General features: G+C 38.1%; 1 protein-coding gene and 1 long non-coding RNA gene across 4 annotated transcripts; both read left to right on the top strand.

The window, feature by feature from the left end:
• The first annotated feature begins 1,737 nt into the window (after positions 1-1,737).
• Positions 1,738-4,410, top strand: LOC140315635 (uncharacterized). Of its 3 annotated transcripts, XR_011917276.1 has the most exons (4): positions 1,738-1,804; positions 2,041-2,292; positions 3,275-3,328; positions 4,310-4,410. It is a non-coding gene; the product is annotated as an uncharacterized lncRNA (long non-coding RNA). The 3 variants fall into 3 exon arrangements; XR_011917274.1 differs by lacking the exon at positions 4,310-4,410 and having other exon boundaries at positions 3,275-3,466; XR_011917275.1 differs by lacking the exon at positions 4,310-4,410 and having other exon boundaries at positions 1,745-1,804; positions 2,035-2,292; positions 3,275-3,466.
• Positions 4,411-6,319: 1,909 nt separating this feature from the next.
• lsr (lipolysis stimulated lipoprotein receptor) lies at positions 6,320-17,120 on the top strand. Its single transcript, XM_072393776.1, has 11 exons — positions 6,320-6,528; positions 7,674-8,003; positions 9,024-9,143; positions 9,459-9,515; positions 10,344-10,490; positions 11,060-11,263; positions 11,465-11,518; positions 12,071-12,187; positions 13,007-13,304; positions 15,388-15,856; positions 16,427-17,120. The coding sequence occupies exons 1-11, from the start codon at positions 6,489-6,491 to the stop codon at positions 16,460-16,462; spliced, it is 1,872 nt and encodes a 623-aa protein (XP_072249877.1). The 5' UTR covers positions 6,320-6,488; the 3' UTR covers positions 16,463-17,120.

Raw genomic sequence — 17,120 nt, forward strand, 5'->3', positions numbered from 1 at the left:
GAATGTTTTATGATGTGATAATCTGTCATTCATTTCAAGCCTTAAAAAACGTCTTTGACAGGATGTGTCTGAGTTTCAAACTCATTCAGTTTAGACCAAACATTCCGTCCACTTTAGAAAGCCGATTAGCCAAATAAACTGTTTTGTTAAGATTTTTGCAGCAGATTTTGCTCCGAACTATCAAATATGGTTAACACGTGTTGCTGATGCAATGGTATTCGTGTTTCTGTTGCAAAGCTGCTATCTAACTGCTGCATCTCTTCCAAGATGCAGGCAACAAAGTAACATTTGACTAAAATGGTTTTGTCAAATCTTAAAAATGGCACATTCATGTGCCTGTCCATGAAAACTATCATTAACTATACTGTGTTTCAATCTCAAAGGTGGCGAATGCCCACAGGAGAGCGGGTACGTACTCTAATTTCTCTTACAAATCAATTTTAAAATATATTAGTCAAAATTATCTGAATGTTGTGTAATGCTATTCTCAACCATTGGTGCCTGAAACCTTTTTGATCTTTGTTTCTAGTAAAATTTGATCATCTGTTTTAAATGATTTTACATTTATTTAGTTTGAATTACCAACACTTATTCATCTCCTTTGTGAACAAAAAACGGGAGCTATACTTTTGTTTGTCTTTTGTAAAGAAAGCCTCACTTTTTGATGTTACAGTGATGAAGGTCTCTCTACCAACATGGAGCACAAGATCAGTAATACCTTCGAGGTAACAATGGCTAAACTGGCTCTGTCTGTAGCAGAGACAGGAATTTGTGTGAGGCCCATTCCAAAAGTAGAGCAAGACATGTCTGAGCCATCAGACATGGAGGAGAAAATATCTGAGGCACAGCGTGTATCTGCTGGGAAAGTGTTTTTTAGACCAGACAGTTTAGCAAAGGCACAAGAAAACAGCCCACCACCACTGATGCCACCAGCAAAAAAAAGCAAAGAAGAGGAAGCAGTCATGACTTTACCTGAAACAGCAGCCATTACAGAGGCAGATGAAGAGGAAGCCGGAAGAGATTTCTGCATCATGGACTCTAAGATGGAACCAGTAAAGGGAAAGGCGAAATATGCTCAAGAAACAAGAAACAGGAAAGGCTACAGGAGAAAAAACAAGGGTTATGGAGCTGCTGGTATGAACAAATTATATTACTAAGATATTTTTTGTATGAATTGAAAATTGTATTTTCAAATACATTTAAATATTTCATATTTTCTTTGCATTTAGTCGTTAAATACATTAGTAAAAAATACAATAGTTTAATTCACATTATATACACTCTATGTCCGCGATGAACTTTTAATGCAAATTGACAGTTTTTTTTAACTTTAGAAATATTTAAATTCGATTATATAGTCATTTCCCCAGGCAATTCTAATGATGGTGTTGAGCTGACATTTACATGTATAAGGAGGAAGAATATTGGACACACTTGTTAATATAATGTATATACGACACTGTCAATATTCACAGTTAAAATATTATATGGAATCAATGTCCAGAAAGAAGAAATTAAAATAACATTAACAACAATAATAATGATAATAGTTATCGTTGTCATTATCATTATTATTATATCATTAGTAATTATTACTGATATCAAAACTTAACATGATAGTGAAGATAAGATTAGTCATCAGATTCTGTTATTTTCACATCAGCAGAACTGTAAAGTGATAACTGTTCATGTATTTCTCTGCATATCTCCATATCAGACAGACTGTTGTTCCTTTCTGCTTTTCCTGTATGCCTTGGCTTGTTAGTGGCAAGTAACCTGGTGGTCGCCTGTACTGCAGCTGCTGGTATGTTTTATATGAAAAGCTAGTTAATGTGTGATAATTATAGTGATAATAATTTTTCACTGGGAACTAAACTGAATTGTGAATAACATGATTTTTTTAACACATTTTAATATTAACATAATATTTTCCTTCTGTTGGTACTTGCAGCCAAATAAAATGTGTTTACACCCAAGATTAATTCAGTTTTTTACATATGTTAAGCTCCTCATTTATGTTTTTCTCTGCACTAGTACCAGCACTGCCAGCTGGTAATTGTTTTACCTGCTTGGATGAAAGATGCCCAAATCTCATAAAAATATTTAGTGATGACATTCTACGTTACGAGAGAGACCTCAAAGATAAATTTCAAGAATGTTCTGGGATGCATCTGCCCACTAAGAACTGCAGTGTGTGTCTGGGCCAGTCCAATGTGGTGGTCTACTGCCCATATGACGTCATCAGCATCGAAGCAGAGGATAATACATCTAAACCACTGGACCTCGTGAAGTGTATGTATCAAACATTAATCTCTTATAGGTTCTGGTCATACGCTGGCTTTACTGATATAACTTTTGTTTTTTCATTTGTTTAAATATCAATGTTCTATTTTTTTAAAAAGTTCCTAAACAGAACAGTTGTGGGAGTCTTCAGGATGATACTGTTTAGATGAAGCTTTACAAGAAATGGACGTGATGTTCGCATCTTATCCGTTATCTCTAACTAAGTAAAACAACAGCTTTCACCATAGTAACATTTCATGTGCATTTTACTGTATTTGATGCATGTGCTCTAATGATCTAATGATTAATCTTTCAGTTGTTCATTAGCGTTCAAATGATATGTTCCAGGGCTACAGTCATGCTTTCATATAAAGATGTAAGGTTTTGTTTTTGAGCTAGTCATTTGTGGTTTTGGTTTGTGTTACTTTTTAAAAAAATGTTTTTTATTTTGTTATTTAATTCAAGTCAAAGTTCAGGTCTCAAAAAGCTGTTTAAATGTTATATAAACTTAGGACACTAAATTATATTAAAATCTTTATTTAAAAGACTGGCAGGCAATGGTATATGTATACATATATATATATATATATATATATATATATATGTATATATGGAAACATTAACCAAAATCGTAAAGCTCTAAGCAGCAGATGAGACTACTGAAAATTTAAAGGCTTAGCAAGATAATTATTCTTTCAACACAAATGATCAGAAAGCTTCAGTGTGCTGAGGTTTAATCTGGCCACAATAATGATAATAAAAAGAACCCTCCCTAATTAGCTCAACAGCTCCAAAAGCTTCAGTCTCCAAACTGATAATTAATTAATCGACGTTGTATATGTACCTCCAACTTTTGCTCATAGCTTGTGCCATCATAAAAGCCTTAAAATGTCAGCGTGTTGATCAGTGTTTTGATTCTCTAAATCAGAAAGGTTCACTATGTGTCAGTGCAGGTTTCTGATGGACTTTTGATTTCTCTCATCCTCTTTAGGTGAATACCAGCAGATCTCTTACCCAGGAAATTATGGAACAGCTACTGGCGGCAGTAAGTATTCTCTGCATTTAGTTAGCAGTACAGTACACATGCTGAGTGTAGCCCCTCCTAACGTTCAAAACAATCTCATTTCTACCTTTGAGACTTTAGTTCATGTTGACAGATTTGTCAGACGTTTTCTTTGTTAACTGGTGCTTTATAACCCCAGCATTTAAATGAGAAATAATTTGTTTTAAAACCACAGCTGTGCACACAGGTTATCAAGTTATAACATATTCTTTTTACAAAACTAGCCACATTTAAACTATTTGGTCAAAAGTAAGTAAGTGAGTGTGTGCTCGGGGCTTTCGCTTTGTCACTTCCAGGGTTTAAGCTGACTTGATCAGGGCTCCCTCAGTTTTAGAGCCCAGGGCAAATACTCCTGGGCCAGACATAGTTATTCTGGTATGAGGCAGTGTCAAATACAGGGAGACAGGTATCTAAAGAACAAGAAAGTTAAACTCTTTTGTTTTTCTCTTGATTACAATGCATTGTACTGGACACTGTATTAGTCATTGGGTGACAGTTTACAAAACAGATTGATGGTGTCTGCAGTAATCACCCTGAAATTAACGGAGACTGCCCGGGACATGGCTCTGTCACTGGATCCAGATTCAGTCTGTTTTCTTCTTCCCAACATAGTCCTAATCTATTTTGATAACAGCAAAATTATTCAGTGTGTGTTTGAAGCTAAAAACATGAGCGACAAGTGGCTGGTTTATTTAACATAAAAGTAGATTATTCAGCATATGGACATATCACTGTGGGTTTGCTTTGCAGCTTTGTTTGTTACTACTTTTAGCTACATCTATCAACAGGGCTACAGGATTCTGATATGTCTGTTATGATATCTGCTTTTTAGTCAGCATGCATCTTCAGTTTACCTTTGTGATAATCTGAATATGGCACACACAAAATATACGAGTCGAGCGTGGTTATACGTAAATATGAGAATATGTGGCAATAGGACAACAGTATGTTTTTATTTTCCAGGTCTCTTTTTGGTGATGGTTGTAGCACTGCTGATCTCAACTGTAAGTATGACTAGATATGAAACTCAACTTTCAACACATTCAATTGAACAGCAGATCTATCTTATATTGTCTGCATTATTGTCTAAAGTGACTCTATTCCATTTAAAAACAATCAAATGATTGCCATTAAAATAATTTAAAATTTGGATTTACAGTTCGGGGATTTAATTTTTTTGAACATTCTTTTCTTCTAGCTCTTCTTGCAGCAGGTAGGTTAATTTCTTTAAGGATTGAATTTCTCATTATCTATGATGTTTATTCAAACCATTAACTTAAATTTATTTTACTCTACAATTGAATTTAAATTGCTGTAATATACAAGATCCAAATATTCAAAAAAATTAAAAAATTGACCTACAAATACACTGACTCTTTAATTACATGTACTTACACCTATTTTTTTTCCCAAATTTGTAACAGGATTAAAAAAAGATGGCAACAAGGAATACTGCAAAGTCAACACTGCTCACCAATCAAATCAAGCTTCTTCTTTTTATTTGCTGATGGAATTATAAGCTTTCTTTTTGCTGCAAACTTAGTGTTTTAAGTGTCCTATGTATAATGGTGTAATGCAGGGTATATAGGGGTATATAGAATGTCTCCCATTATATTTTAGTCATCATAGAGCATACCCACTTCAAAATCCATTCATAATATCCATCCATCCATTGTCCGAGGTCCATGATCCCACTCTCCAGCTGCACCTGAGGGATCCTGGCATGATATAATGGGATATGTAACCTATCTAGCATGTTCTAGGTTTGCCCTGAGGCCTCTAAAGGAAAGCCACCAGGAGGCAGCTTGATGTCCAAACCACCTCAGCTGGTGCAAAAATCCAAGCAAATACAAAATCAAAAAGAAAATTGCCAAAAATTACATGTATACCCACGTCTCCAGGCACCACTACATAAACATATTCTATTACTGAAATAATTGCTTTCAATTCTATTGATAAAAAATGCTAATTCTACTTAGCAGCTTGCAGCTTTATAAAACTGAGTTTGTAAATAGAGTTGAAATGAGGATTTTCAGTCTAAATAATAAAAATGCTTTAAACACCATATGATTCATGTCATTATTTATAAAACAGACTGATTTAAGCCATAGATCATATCTCAGTGTTATAACAGTGTATGTCAAATAGCTTTTTAGTCAAATAACAAAAAAAAAAGGTAATTGTTGTGCAGAATGACCAATATTATAATAGACATTACTGAATTATAATTATTAATTAGCTCACAATCAAATTATTATTCTATTCTATATCATTTGGGCAGCTCTAGAATGTATTTGATCAATTCATATCAAAATCTAATACTGTTCGGTATTAATTCATTTGAAGTGAGCAGCAGTGAACTAAGAACATAGAGCAGGTAAGTGGAGGAAATAACAAAGGATCACAGTCAGGGCCTCCATCATGCTTGGCTTCTAGCTGCTTGACTGAGGGACTTTCGAGGCCAAAAACCCCATCTTAAACTAGCAGACACAACAAAACCTACACATAAACACACAAGAGAAAAGTGTTCACTTTCAGTGAGGCAGGGCTGTGAGTAAAGGTTTGCTTTGCCAATAGCACATCACATACAACAGAAGTATAGTAACGCACTTTTGGGCAAAACTTAAAAACGAAATGTTCACCCCGGAAATGAGTCCGTTAGAGCGACTCCTACCACCGAGTTAAACATTAACAGTGCTCTGATGGCGTTATAGTCTGGATCGTACCAACTAACGGGAAGGAGAAACATGAGAAAATAAAGCCAAATTTCCACTTTAGCGAATGTATGTGAACAAAGAAAAATATATTTTTCGTTTGTTTAAAAACCCTCTTTACTGCTGTCAGCACTAAGTTTTGATAGCGAAATGAGCCTCACCTGAAACAAAAACAACCTCAAACAATTTAACACCCCCCGTGTTTCGCAACCCGTCTCTAAAAGTTCACCTGTTGACTGTGCCTGTGACGTGAGGCATTCAGGTGCTCCTCCTGTCTTCCAGCTAAATACTCAAAATGGAGCTGGCAATACCTGGCTGAGGAAAAGTATCGCAGCGCTCAGTGTACTTTGGTTCAATTTTTTTGCGTCAGCAATTGTTTTATTTTTAACAGTGATATCAACTGTGAAAACGAGGAAACAGGATTAAAAATGTTTTGGGCGGTAATCATCGCTGCTTTTTTGGCAACAGGTAAGTTGGCCTGTTTTTCACTAGACAGGGAAAGGGTGGGCCTCTTCCGTGAAAACGGCGTTGGTGTTGAGCGGTTCTGTGCATGTTGACATTTGACATGTTTTATTTTGTCCTATCCAGTCATTGTTCTCAATGTTTGCATTTTCTCCCAAGGTTTATGCAGAGCGCAGTTTATATTTGATCAAAAAGCAATATTTTTTTGAGGTATACAACATAACAGAAATCTATTTTCTTCAGTTTGATAGCTGTCCGCTAGATGGTTGATTTTTTTAAAAATTCATTGTTTTGTAGTTTGTAGCAACGAAATATGTATTTTTATTTTTGTTTAAAAGAAAAGTGAAAGAAAATGGGCCATAAAAAGGGTTAAAAAGACAGGCCTTCAAATTATAATGCAAAACGGACATTTAATGTTACTATGATTATGTTTAAATTGTTACAGGCTTTACTCATGTATCAAGAAAAATGCTGTTTTATTAGCTTACAAGAAATGTTAATTCTGGCTGTGCCAGGTGGAACACACATTTTTAACACCCCCCCCCCCCCCCCCCCCCCCCCTCTCTCTTTTATGGTGCCTTTATGACAGATATGAACAGTAGGGAGACAGAAACTGGACTAGAGGAAGTATGACTCAGATCTGGTTGGTTTTCAGGAGATTTACAAATAAATATCTTTCATTTCAACTGAACTCAAGTGAGCTAAATGTCCAATGTTTGGGCTGCTATTTGTTGTGATATGTTGAAAATGTAGGTGGAAGTAGGTTACATCAGGCCATACAATGTCCCTTCTTATAACTGGTTGTTTTCTAACTGGAAAGAATTTTTCTTACTGTCGAATCTCCTAAAATGACTGAAAGTGTTCATTTGTATCCAAATCAAAGTGTTGTGCATTCATCTGTTCTGAGATCATAGGTATTATAGTCTTCATGTCTGTAGCAACCAGACTGAGAGCATGGACCACATTTGAAGTGACTCATCTCACCCACTCTCAGTGATACTGACAGTGAAGAAACATTGTTTATCATGTGCCACACCTTAAAGGCCACTGAAAAGTCTTTAGCTAGTGTTACAAAATGTTTCTAAATTTAGATCATCTGTTGGTCCTACTAATATGCCTTTTATTGTCACTATTTTTCTGATACTTTCTAGAGTCCACCCTGGCCATTTCGGTCCAGTGTCCAACCAAGAGGTACATTGTCATCCTCTTCCAGCCTGTCACCCTCACTTGTGACTTCCAGACGACTGCCACTCAGCCTCCTGTTATCACCTGGAAGTACAAATCATACTGCCGGGACCCGATCCAGGCTGCGCTCAATCCCAGCAGCGCAGAGAACGTCTTGGCTCAAAACAACCCCAACTATGACCCTAACATCGAGTGTGCTGACAGCCAACGGACAATCCGCATAGTGGCTTCGAAACAGGCCAACGCCGTTACCCTCGGCAAAGAATATCAGGGTCGCAAGATCAGCATCATGAACAGTGAGTTTATTAAAGCCTATTCTACAAGAAATAAAAACTAAGTGTGATATTTTGACTGGACGGACCAATTAGATTTAAAAAGAGGCAAGTATGAGGTGAACATAAATCTATCTTTTACATAGATTTATCATCAAAAATCTGTAGCTTCTGTGTACATCTGCTTTTCAAACTGAAATTGTTTGCGGTATGTCCATGTTGGCAAGACAGTTTTCATAGAGAAATAAGTCAAATGAGAATCTGACTATTGCTGAGGTTTAACTTATGTTATATTTTCCATATGTGAAGGGATGACATGCTATAGTGGAACATGAGCAGAAACTGTCTGAAGCAAGGGAAATAATGATTGTTTGTATGAGCTAACATTGATAGTTTATACTTAAATAATTACATAAATGAATACATAAAAAAGTAAAGTATAAAGACTAAATATCAAATCACAGTAAGCATGTTTACATGACACTTGACAAACAAATTTTTCTAACGTGTTGCATTTTTAAAAGAACCTCTTTCGCCACAATCACTCCCGCTCAGGATGACATTTGGAAAGCTTGAAAAAAGTGCGTTGCAGAGCTCTTTGACTTTGATTCTCAGGCCTCTGCTCTCAACCATGCATGTGACCAAAATAACCTGGGTTTCCCCCACTCTGAGTGGGCAGTGTTTAAGATCATATCAATGTTCTGTTTTAATAATTAAGTATAGATGGTCTTTTATGAACTCGAAAAAAACAGTTCATACACAACCCACTACTATATCAGTTGTAGCAGCATCTGCTACTTATTCATCATTGTTCAATTTATTGACCACATCAAGATAAAGGAAACCCAGCTACCAAAATGATGGTAAGATGCCCCGGTGAAGTAGCATCCACACACTGAGAGTAAGCACAGACATTTGCTACTTTTCTAGTTAAGAGACGTTTAAAAAAACAAAAAAAACTGCACTTAGCTGTTATCATAAGATCTTACTCTAGTAGAATTAGAATGATAGTAAATAACAACACAAAAAATGTTTTCCTTACAGATGCAGACCTGAATATAGCACAGACAGCATGGGGAGACAGCGGCGTTTATGTCTGCTCCGTCATCTCATCCCAGGATCTTTCAGGGAATGGCGAAGACTACACAGAGCTGATTGTACTTGGTGAGTTTCCTTTTTGTTGCTCTTTCCACACCCAGTTTTCTTTTTTCAGTTTTCTGCCCCTTTTTTCCCCTCTCTATCTGTCCCTATTTTCAGAAGCAATTATGCATATATGTGAGGGAAAATGTACCAAAAATCCTTGCTGTGGCTTGTTTTGGAAGTGGCTGATGACTAAGTGTGGGGGGAAGATTTATTGTCACCAGGCAGAATGCTTGCCACAAACTGGGTTCTCAAAAGTATGTTGAGTCAAAAGTTTTAGGCAGTGAAGCTAGACAGATACCACCTTAAAGTAATTGTGGCTTTATCTTTCTTTCACAGAGAGAAAGTCAAATACTACTGACCTCCTGCCTGGCATTGACTTACTGGTTATGGAAGGTAGTACATGCCACTTAATTTAGTCGAGCAATGTTTCAGTCCCATGTTAAAGGCAAAAGGGGGTCTGTCAAGTTTAGCTTTGAATGAAGCAGCATAGTTATGTTACTGGAGGCCACTCAGCTGGTGTGTGTTCTTTAGAAGCTTCAACCACCCTGAAAAGTTGAACAGTTTAGGTGTAACGTACTGTTGCAGTTATGAGTCATTTTTAACGCAACCCTTCATTGAAGCTACAAGCATCCTGTTGTGCATGAAAAGTCCATACACTGTTCTTCTTTTTATCCTACCACACTAAGCATTTCCATATCTGTGCGCACAACCATAAATGTTTATTTCTTTGAGAATACGGTGTGCACCCTCTCTCTGTGGCATGTGGGGCTGGAACTAACTTGAAGAGTGAACCTGTTCTTCCAGTTTGACAAAATATTTAAAAAAATACCCATATTACCAGTGCAATAAACATGTTTTGTTTCTGTGAACATGGAATATAACAATATAGTCCATGAGTTACTTTGTGGCTCTGAATCGCCTACAGACTTCTGCCTCTTTTGTCCAACTAATCTCCAGAGACCAGTTTACATACAACATCTTCTAATCTTTATGTTTGAGTGAAATGAAACCAAAAGCGAATGTCTGTCTCGATCATTTGGCCCGAATGATTTACTACACAAATCCATCACACATTTAGTCCACAAGTAACATAAGCTTGATGTTTGCGTGTGTGACCTTTATCATTATGATATATTTTGGAATTATGTGAAACCAATTTGTGTAAGTAAAGCAAATCTTTAAGGAAACTGTGTTTAAAGCACCTCCTTCTGGTCCACACAGACTGGCTCCTGGTTGTCCTGGTGGTTTTGGGATTCCTGTTGCTGCTGCTCCTGATTGGGATCTGTTGGTGTCAGTGTTGTCCGCACACCTGCTGCTGCTACATCAGTTGCCCCTGCTGTCCTGAGAAGTGCTGCTGTCCACGAGCATGTAAGTATTTGGTAAAGGAGCAAGTGAAATTTCTCTAGCTTTTAAATGAAATACTCTTTTTTTTTTTTTTTTTTTTTTTTTACAAAAAAAAATGTCTGTAGATCTTAGTATCAAAAATAGAATTTTGCTTTACCAGTAACGACTAAAGCAAAGTAAGATACATATGCCACAGAAGGAAAAGACATTGTCAGCAATCATTTGAGTATTCTGCAAGGTTTTCTTCATCCATTTGAGACTTGATCACCGTGCTGTGTTTGTATCAGCTTGATGATAAAGGCAGGTGTATGTGTTGGCTGATCCTCCATTTGAATGGTGTGCAGATCCTGCCTGCTTGATGTCCCGTTCCTTGTGCTGGCATATAAATGGTGCAGACCCAGTGGTTCAGTGGGTGGCACTGTAGAAGTCGCAAACACGTAATACCAGTGTCCAAAATTTCCCAGAGGAACATCGCATTGTAATTAGTTAATAGATAGATGTTCTTCATTTCACTTGTCAGTGTTTTTTATTTTGTGGCTTTAAAATTGTTTGAGACAATCATGCTTTTTTCCTTTTTTTTGTGATTTTTGCAGTGTATGAGGCAGGGAAAGCAGTGAAGAAAGGTGTGTCTAGTCAGTATGCCCCCACCTACTTTGCTCCCAGTATGTATGCTCAGCCAGTGTATGGTGGCCCGCAATCTCACCAGCCTGCCATGCCCCTGCTTCCTCTTCCCAATGGAGTTGGACATGCCCCTCCCCACAATGGTTACGGTCGTGACTATGATGGTGCAAGCTCGGGTAGGTAGTAATTAAGAAGATGTATAAGAAATTATTATTTTTTTTGTGGTTCTTAGCCTGAAATTTGAAATATGTTTAACAGAGGCAAAGCAGTCCATGTCGCATACCTGAAAGTGTGACTTGTCATAGTAAACTCACTGTTTCTCTGATGTTGAACTCTGTGGAAACCTTTTACAATTTGCTTGATTGTTGTCTTTGCAGTGGGGCAGGGATCGCAAGTGCCTTTACTGCACGATCAAGAAGGTGGAGACCACAGTGAGTAAAGGCCTCCTTCATTCAGTTCCACACTGCAGCTATAGGGTTTTTTGTCTTACTTAACCACATCATCAATCTCATGAGAGGAATTTTCTCTCTGTAGTGTTATTTGTGTCCTTTCTCAACAGTGAAAATGTGAAATGGGTGTTATATCAGTACGAAAGCATGAAATGAAAATGAAACGATATGATCACATTTGAGGTATGGCGTGGTTATATACAGGTTGTGTTTTCTTTTTCAAAACTCTTATTTGCCCCTAACTATAATAATCTTGAAATGTTTCTGAAAAAGCCGGCCAACAGTCATTGCCCAAGCATTCAAGGAAAGCTGCAATGTCACAGTCATAATGACAGAATTATTATTTCAGATTTCTTGTGCTGATTTCTGACTCCAACAGCATTTGGTTCTGTTGTTGTTTTCCGTTTGTATGAATTAAGTTCTGCACTGTTCGTTCAACAAATTCAACTTCAAATATTTATACACTGAAACTATAAGAAAAAAGCAAGCATTTTTATGATAAATATGGTCCAATTGACTGTTTCCTCTCCCCAGCTCGAAGTGGGTATCGTATTCAGGTGGACCCTGATGGGAATGCCACACGCGCTATTTACTATTTGGAAAAGGAGCTTGCGACATTAGACCCATCCAGACCTGCCAACTACTCCCGCTGTAAGTGAATGAACACTTCCTGCTGCTCTGTGCTACTTGAGTCTGTGCAGACCACAGTGGTTGAAAATAAAGAGTCGCTTAACCACAGCCTGTGTCATCTTGATATTTCAGTCATCCATCCAGTCCTTCCATCCCTTCACAGACTCCCCCTATAATCTTCAGGGTTCGTCGTTTTCAGTGTGTTTGCTTGTTTTTATCATTCAAATGTCTTCCGAGCATTCGTGCCTTGCGGCTCACTGAGATCGGTTGATGTGTTTCACACAGATGAGACTTGACAGTCGTAAAACTGTAAATTATGGAACATCTCGCCACCGTATGTTAGGAAGGCTCACGCTTCCCTTTTTAAGTGGTGACATGAAAAGACATGTTGATCACTGGGCTGTTAACTTAGTATAAGATCAAATTTCAGAGCAATTTTATTTCACTTATTCATTTGCATTGTTTTAAAGCTTTTGTCTTTTTTATATTTTGCTGCATTAGTGCTGTTTTTAGTAGTCAGTGGAAGTTGTTTTAAAATGTGACTTGAGTTTAATCAAATTACAGCTAGTTACAGACCAGGCAAATGAAAGTCATATGATTAAAATGGAAGAGATTAATATGCCATTAACTGTTCTCCTTTGTTAAGGATTACACAGACTTAAGTGTGTACTTTCAGGTCTCTGAACTGATTACAACTAAACCTCAGTATTAACTTCCTGTAAAGTCTGGGAAATGGCTTCAATAAGCTCCATCTGTTTCAGACTCACTTCATTTGTACTCAAACTGGACGCCATTTTATCTTCTCTTGTGCTTAATCTCTCGTTGTCTGTTTTTTTTCAGTGGACAATATGACTGAAGTCAGTTCCTTGCACGATGGCTTGGACCCTCGAGGTCGTGGGGGTCGTTCCCAGCCTCCACCTCTGGCCACAGTGTATGATCGAGATGAAGCCATGAGCACCATCAGTAGTGTCTCTCAGCAAGGCCAACGCCGTGATGACTATCCACGCCGTGGTGGAGGTTACATGGGAGATCGCGTCCGTGCCCGTTCCATGGATAACCTGGATGACATCGGCCGGAGACACTACAGAGACGACCACCCACCAAACCGCCGTCCAGATGTGCCCAGAGGCAGGAGAGGGTGAGTCTCACCTCCCTAAGCAAAACCATCGTATTGTCATCGTTACCCAAAGCATTTTTTATTTCAGCATAAGCCCTTTTCAGACATCCAGACCTTTCTGTTGATGTGTTGACAACTGAATACTTTGAAGTTTTTACTGTGCAAAAACTCCGTCTTATAAGGTTGAGCCATGTAACGGTTACAGTGCTGTGAAAATATCATGAGCCACCTCTCATTCTTCACATATTACCAGGCAGTCTACTGAAACGTGTTAAAGTATAAGTAGAAATACAAGATAAAAGCCAAGCTTGCAAAATTCTAATGAGCTTGAAAGTCAACATTTACTTTGATCACCTTTATCCTTCAGTACAGGTTGAAAACTCTTCAGCAAGCTTTCTTGTTATTTCTTTAAGTCGTCTAAAGGAATAGTTCCCAAGATTTCTTAAACGCAAAGCTCTTCTTTGAATTTTGGTTGCCCACAGATGATCCCACACTGTTTCTTAATGTTTTGGTCTGTGCTCTTGGGTGGATTCATCACACCACAAGTTTTTGTCATTTGGCATGCATTTCTTGAAACCTCCCTCCGTGAAGACCATCTCTGATGAGGCTTCTTTGAACAGTAGATGGATCAACTGAAGATTTACATGCATCTCTTTGGTCCTGTGTCAGGTCTTTGCCTAACGACATCATTTTCAGATATTCGTCATCTACTGTAGAAGTTTCTTCAATTTTTTTTAAGGACCCACTACATGGTTCCATGGTGTGTTTAAGGTACTCCTCGGAAATTCTGAAAGCTGCGTTGCTTTGTACATCAAAACCTGCAGATTTCATGGTGCGTTCATTATTAATTCAGAAAACTATTTTTTTGTGGACATAAAAGTCGTTTAACATAACTGTATAGCATAACAGTTAATTACTTTATTCTTTTTTCCAATAGTAAATACTTCTGTTAATGGTCTACACTTTTATCTAGGTTCTACAGAGTACTTTACTAAGTGTCATTCACACAAACACTCAGAACCACACTTCTCTGTCTGGTACACTGTAATTATCATATTACGGCTCTAAATATGTTATTGTATAAATTAATAAATACGTATACAAACAAATGGTAAAAAGTAATTGAAAGGGAGAAAATAGATGAACAGAAACGGGCTCAAATGCTTTGATTTATTTTGGGTATATCATTAGTTGTTAGATCTGGATAAGATCCAATAAGTCTTGTTTCTACTCACTACCACTAGATGACGTGTGTAATTTTATTTAAAACAACTGCCATTATGTCATGTTGTTAAGCAGAAGTGATTTATTTCGAAGACCTCCGGGTGAGAATTTGAGAAAACGAATACAAAATATTTAAAAAGAGATTTCTGGTTAAAATCTTTTGCCGATGTTTGCTGTCAGGTGAAAAGAAAAGCGACAAATCTGCGAACAGTGAGGGCAGCGATTTCAGCCCATTGCACCGCAGAGGTGGCATGGGTTGACGAAATCGTAATGCCAGTTTAGCTTTCTCAGAAGCCTGTTGCTCACCAACTTTCCACTTCAAAGAGATGAGGTTCCTGATGATAGTTTCAGTTGTTTAAGCTTCGGTTGGTAAAATAGAGCTTACCAGAACACCCACCTAATTTACTGACAAAACTAACCACAAATGATTTTCCTCAAATTAAATGCATTCTGTATGATAGACGAGAATGAGAGCTGCATGAAGGTGTTGTGGTAGCACTGCCACCTCATAGCAAGGAGGAATCAAAACGTGTTTCTTGAATGCAAATCATCTCAGGAGAGCCAGACAGTTTTGTATCATCTTAATACCAAAGAGACAAATGTCCCTCTTCTGTTTTTGCTTTGACAGTTTGAAGATTGATTTCCCAATATGATATTTCAACTATTGTCTAACCTGGTGGAACTTCCCCACAAGCTTGAATTTTGATACAGTTTTTACTAATTTGATCTATGCTAGCAATCTTTGAAAGTGTTAAACTACAAGAAACCACTCGTCCTTACTTATCTAATTTCTAAAACCCAACTTTATTTTGGCATGAACATTGGTGCGATCGGTGCTAATGATAGACATCTGTGGGATGTTTGTTTTGTGCCCCTTCAGCTCAGATGATGAGTGGAGCAGCAGCGCTCGCAGCGGCTACGATCGAAACTATGATGACCGCAGACGGCGTGACTACTCCCCCGAAGATCGTGGGAGAAGAGAAGGAGGGGCCTATGGCGGCCTTGCAGGCCGACGCAGCCGTAGTCGTGACGATCTGATGGACCTGGAGAGGGGCCGCCAGCATGGAGGTGGTGCCAGGGGTGGCCGAGTGGATTATGATGACAGCTTCCTGCGAGAAGCCATGGAGAGGAAGAAGATGGGCGAGCAGCAGAGGGCACGCAGCCGAGAGCGACTGGACAGCGAGAGCGATCGTTCAGACCGGGGGAGGGCGCCGCGTGGGGCCCCACCTCTTCCTCTGAGCCCGCCCTCTGGATACCCTGGTCGCCGCGATGACTACCCACCTCCTCCACCACCACCATACAGTGACAATGATAGTGTGTCATCTTCAAAGAAAAGCAACCTCCGCAAGGCAAGTTCAAATTAAATACAAACGTGTAACTGATCTTTGACTGACTTCAAGTTTCTGTCAGTGTTAATTCAAGGAAAGCAAAAACAATTTCCTGATAAGCAGTGTCAGTAAAAATAGTCTGAGCAGAGCTGATGCACCTTCGTTGCACAAATGAGAAGTCGGCAGCATCATGATCACTTACAGCTCCACTATCCTCCTGCTTTTCATATGTTTGTTTATGCATTTAGCAGACGCTTTTATCCAAAGCGACTTACAGGCAGGCAGATGGGGTGAGGGGGTCTTGCCTAGGGTAGTACCTTTCATTCAGGGGATTTGAACCCTGGTCTCCCACATGAAATGTGGCAGTCATACCACTACAAAACTTTCTTGAAGAATTAAATTATATTTTTGACTGATTTCATGATTTACATTTTGAATATAAATGTGTCATCGTACAACATATTAAGCAGGGGGTTCTTGAAGGATTGGGGCAGGCCTTATTATCACTTTCACCAAAGCCTGAAATGTTTTCAAATAAAATCTTTCCTTTGGTTAATTCATTAGGTGAACATGTCTTTTGCTTTCTTGCAGAATGGAGCTGTGAGCCGAGAGAGCCTGGTTGTGTAAAAAGTCACAGTGATGTTGGACGCAGCTCTGATCTCATAAAAAAGACAGTTGGTTTTTATAGAGACTGTAAATATTACGCACACTACTAATTTGATTTTTCTATTTCATGATGAACTTAAATTGATGCTGCACGTGTTGTAAACTACTAACAAGTGAGAGCTGCACGGATGAATGTTCGAGTGCCTGTCCTTAGATAAAAATTTGTGGCTGCCACAAGTGCCTTAGAGTGTACAGCATTTTGTTTGAAGATGTGAAAGTCAGGTTAATAAGTACTTCTCTGGTAACATGTTTGTTTCTTGAGAAGTTAAATTGGGTTTTTCACTTTTATGTAGTTTCAGTAAGCTGATATAGCTACTGAGGTAGTTTTATGGGGGCCTTCATTGTTTAGTTTTTGTACTTGTGAAAAACTAATATTTTTTGTTTTTAAACTGTACATTTAAATCTATTGTATCTTGTTTTTTTGCTTTTAGTCATGTACGTATGCTCACTTTATAGACATTTTCAACAAACTACTCTGATAGATTTTATTGTTGTTGTTTTTTTACAGAAGCTTGGAGCTTTTAGTTTCCATTATGCTGTACAGCTGACCAGTCATATGCTTTGAAAATGCAAATGTTTATTATGATGATTTTACAATAAAGGTCTCATTGCCAGGCGA

The sequence above is a fragment of the Leuresthes tenuis genome, unplaced genomic scaffold, assembly GCF_036924035.1.
Source record: "Leuresthes tenuis unplaced genomic scaffold, fLeuTen1.0.hap1 SCAF_10, whole genome shotgun sequence".
NCBI classification, from domain to species: domain Eukaryota; kingdom Metazoa; phylum Chordata; class Actinopteri; order Atheriniformes; family Atherinopsidae; genus Leuresthes; species Leuresthes tenuis.

Bases quoted from the DNA above. Each gene is read 5' to 3' on its own strand.
- lsr (XM_072393776.1), top strand. From the start codon at position 6,489: ATGTTTTGGGCGGTAATCATCGCTGCTTTTTTGGCAACAG. The intron at 9,516-10,343 runs GTAGTACATGCC...TGGTCCACACAG, and splicing joins TGACTTACTGGTTATGGAAG to ACTGGCTCCTGGTTGTCCTG. The intron at 13,305-15,387 runs GTGAGTCTCACC...GTGCCCCTTCAG, and splicing joins GTGCCCAGAGGCAGGAGAGG to CTCAGATGATGAGTGGAGCA.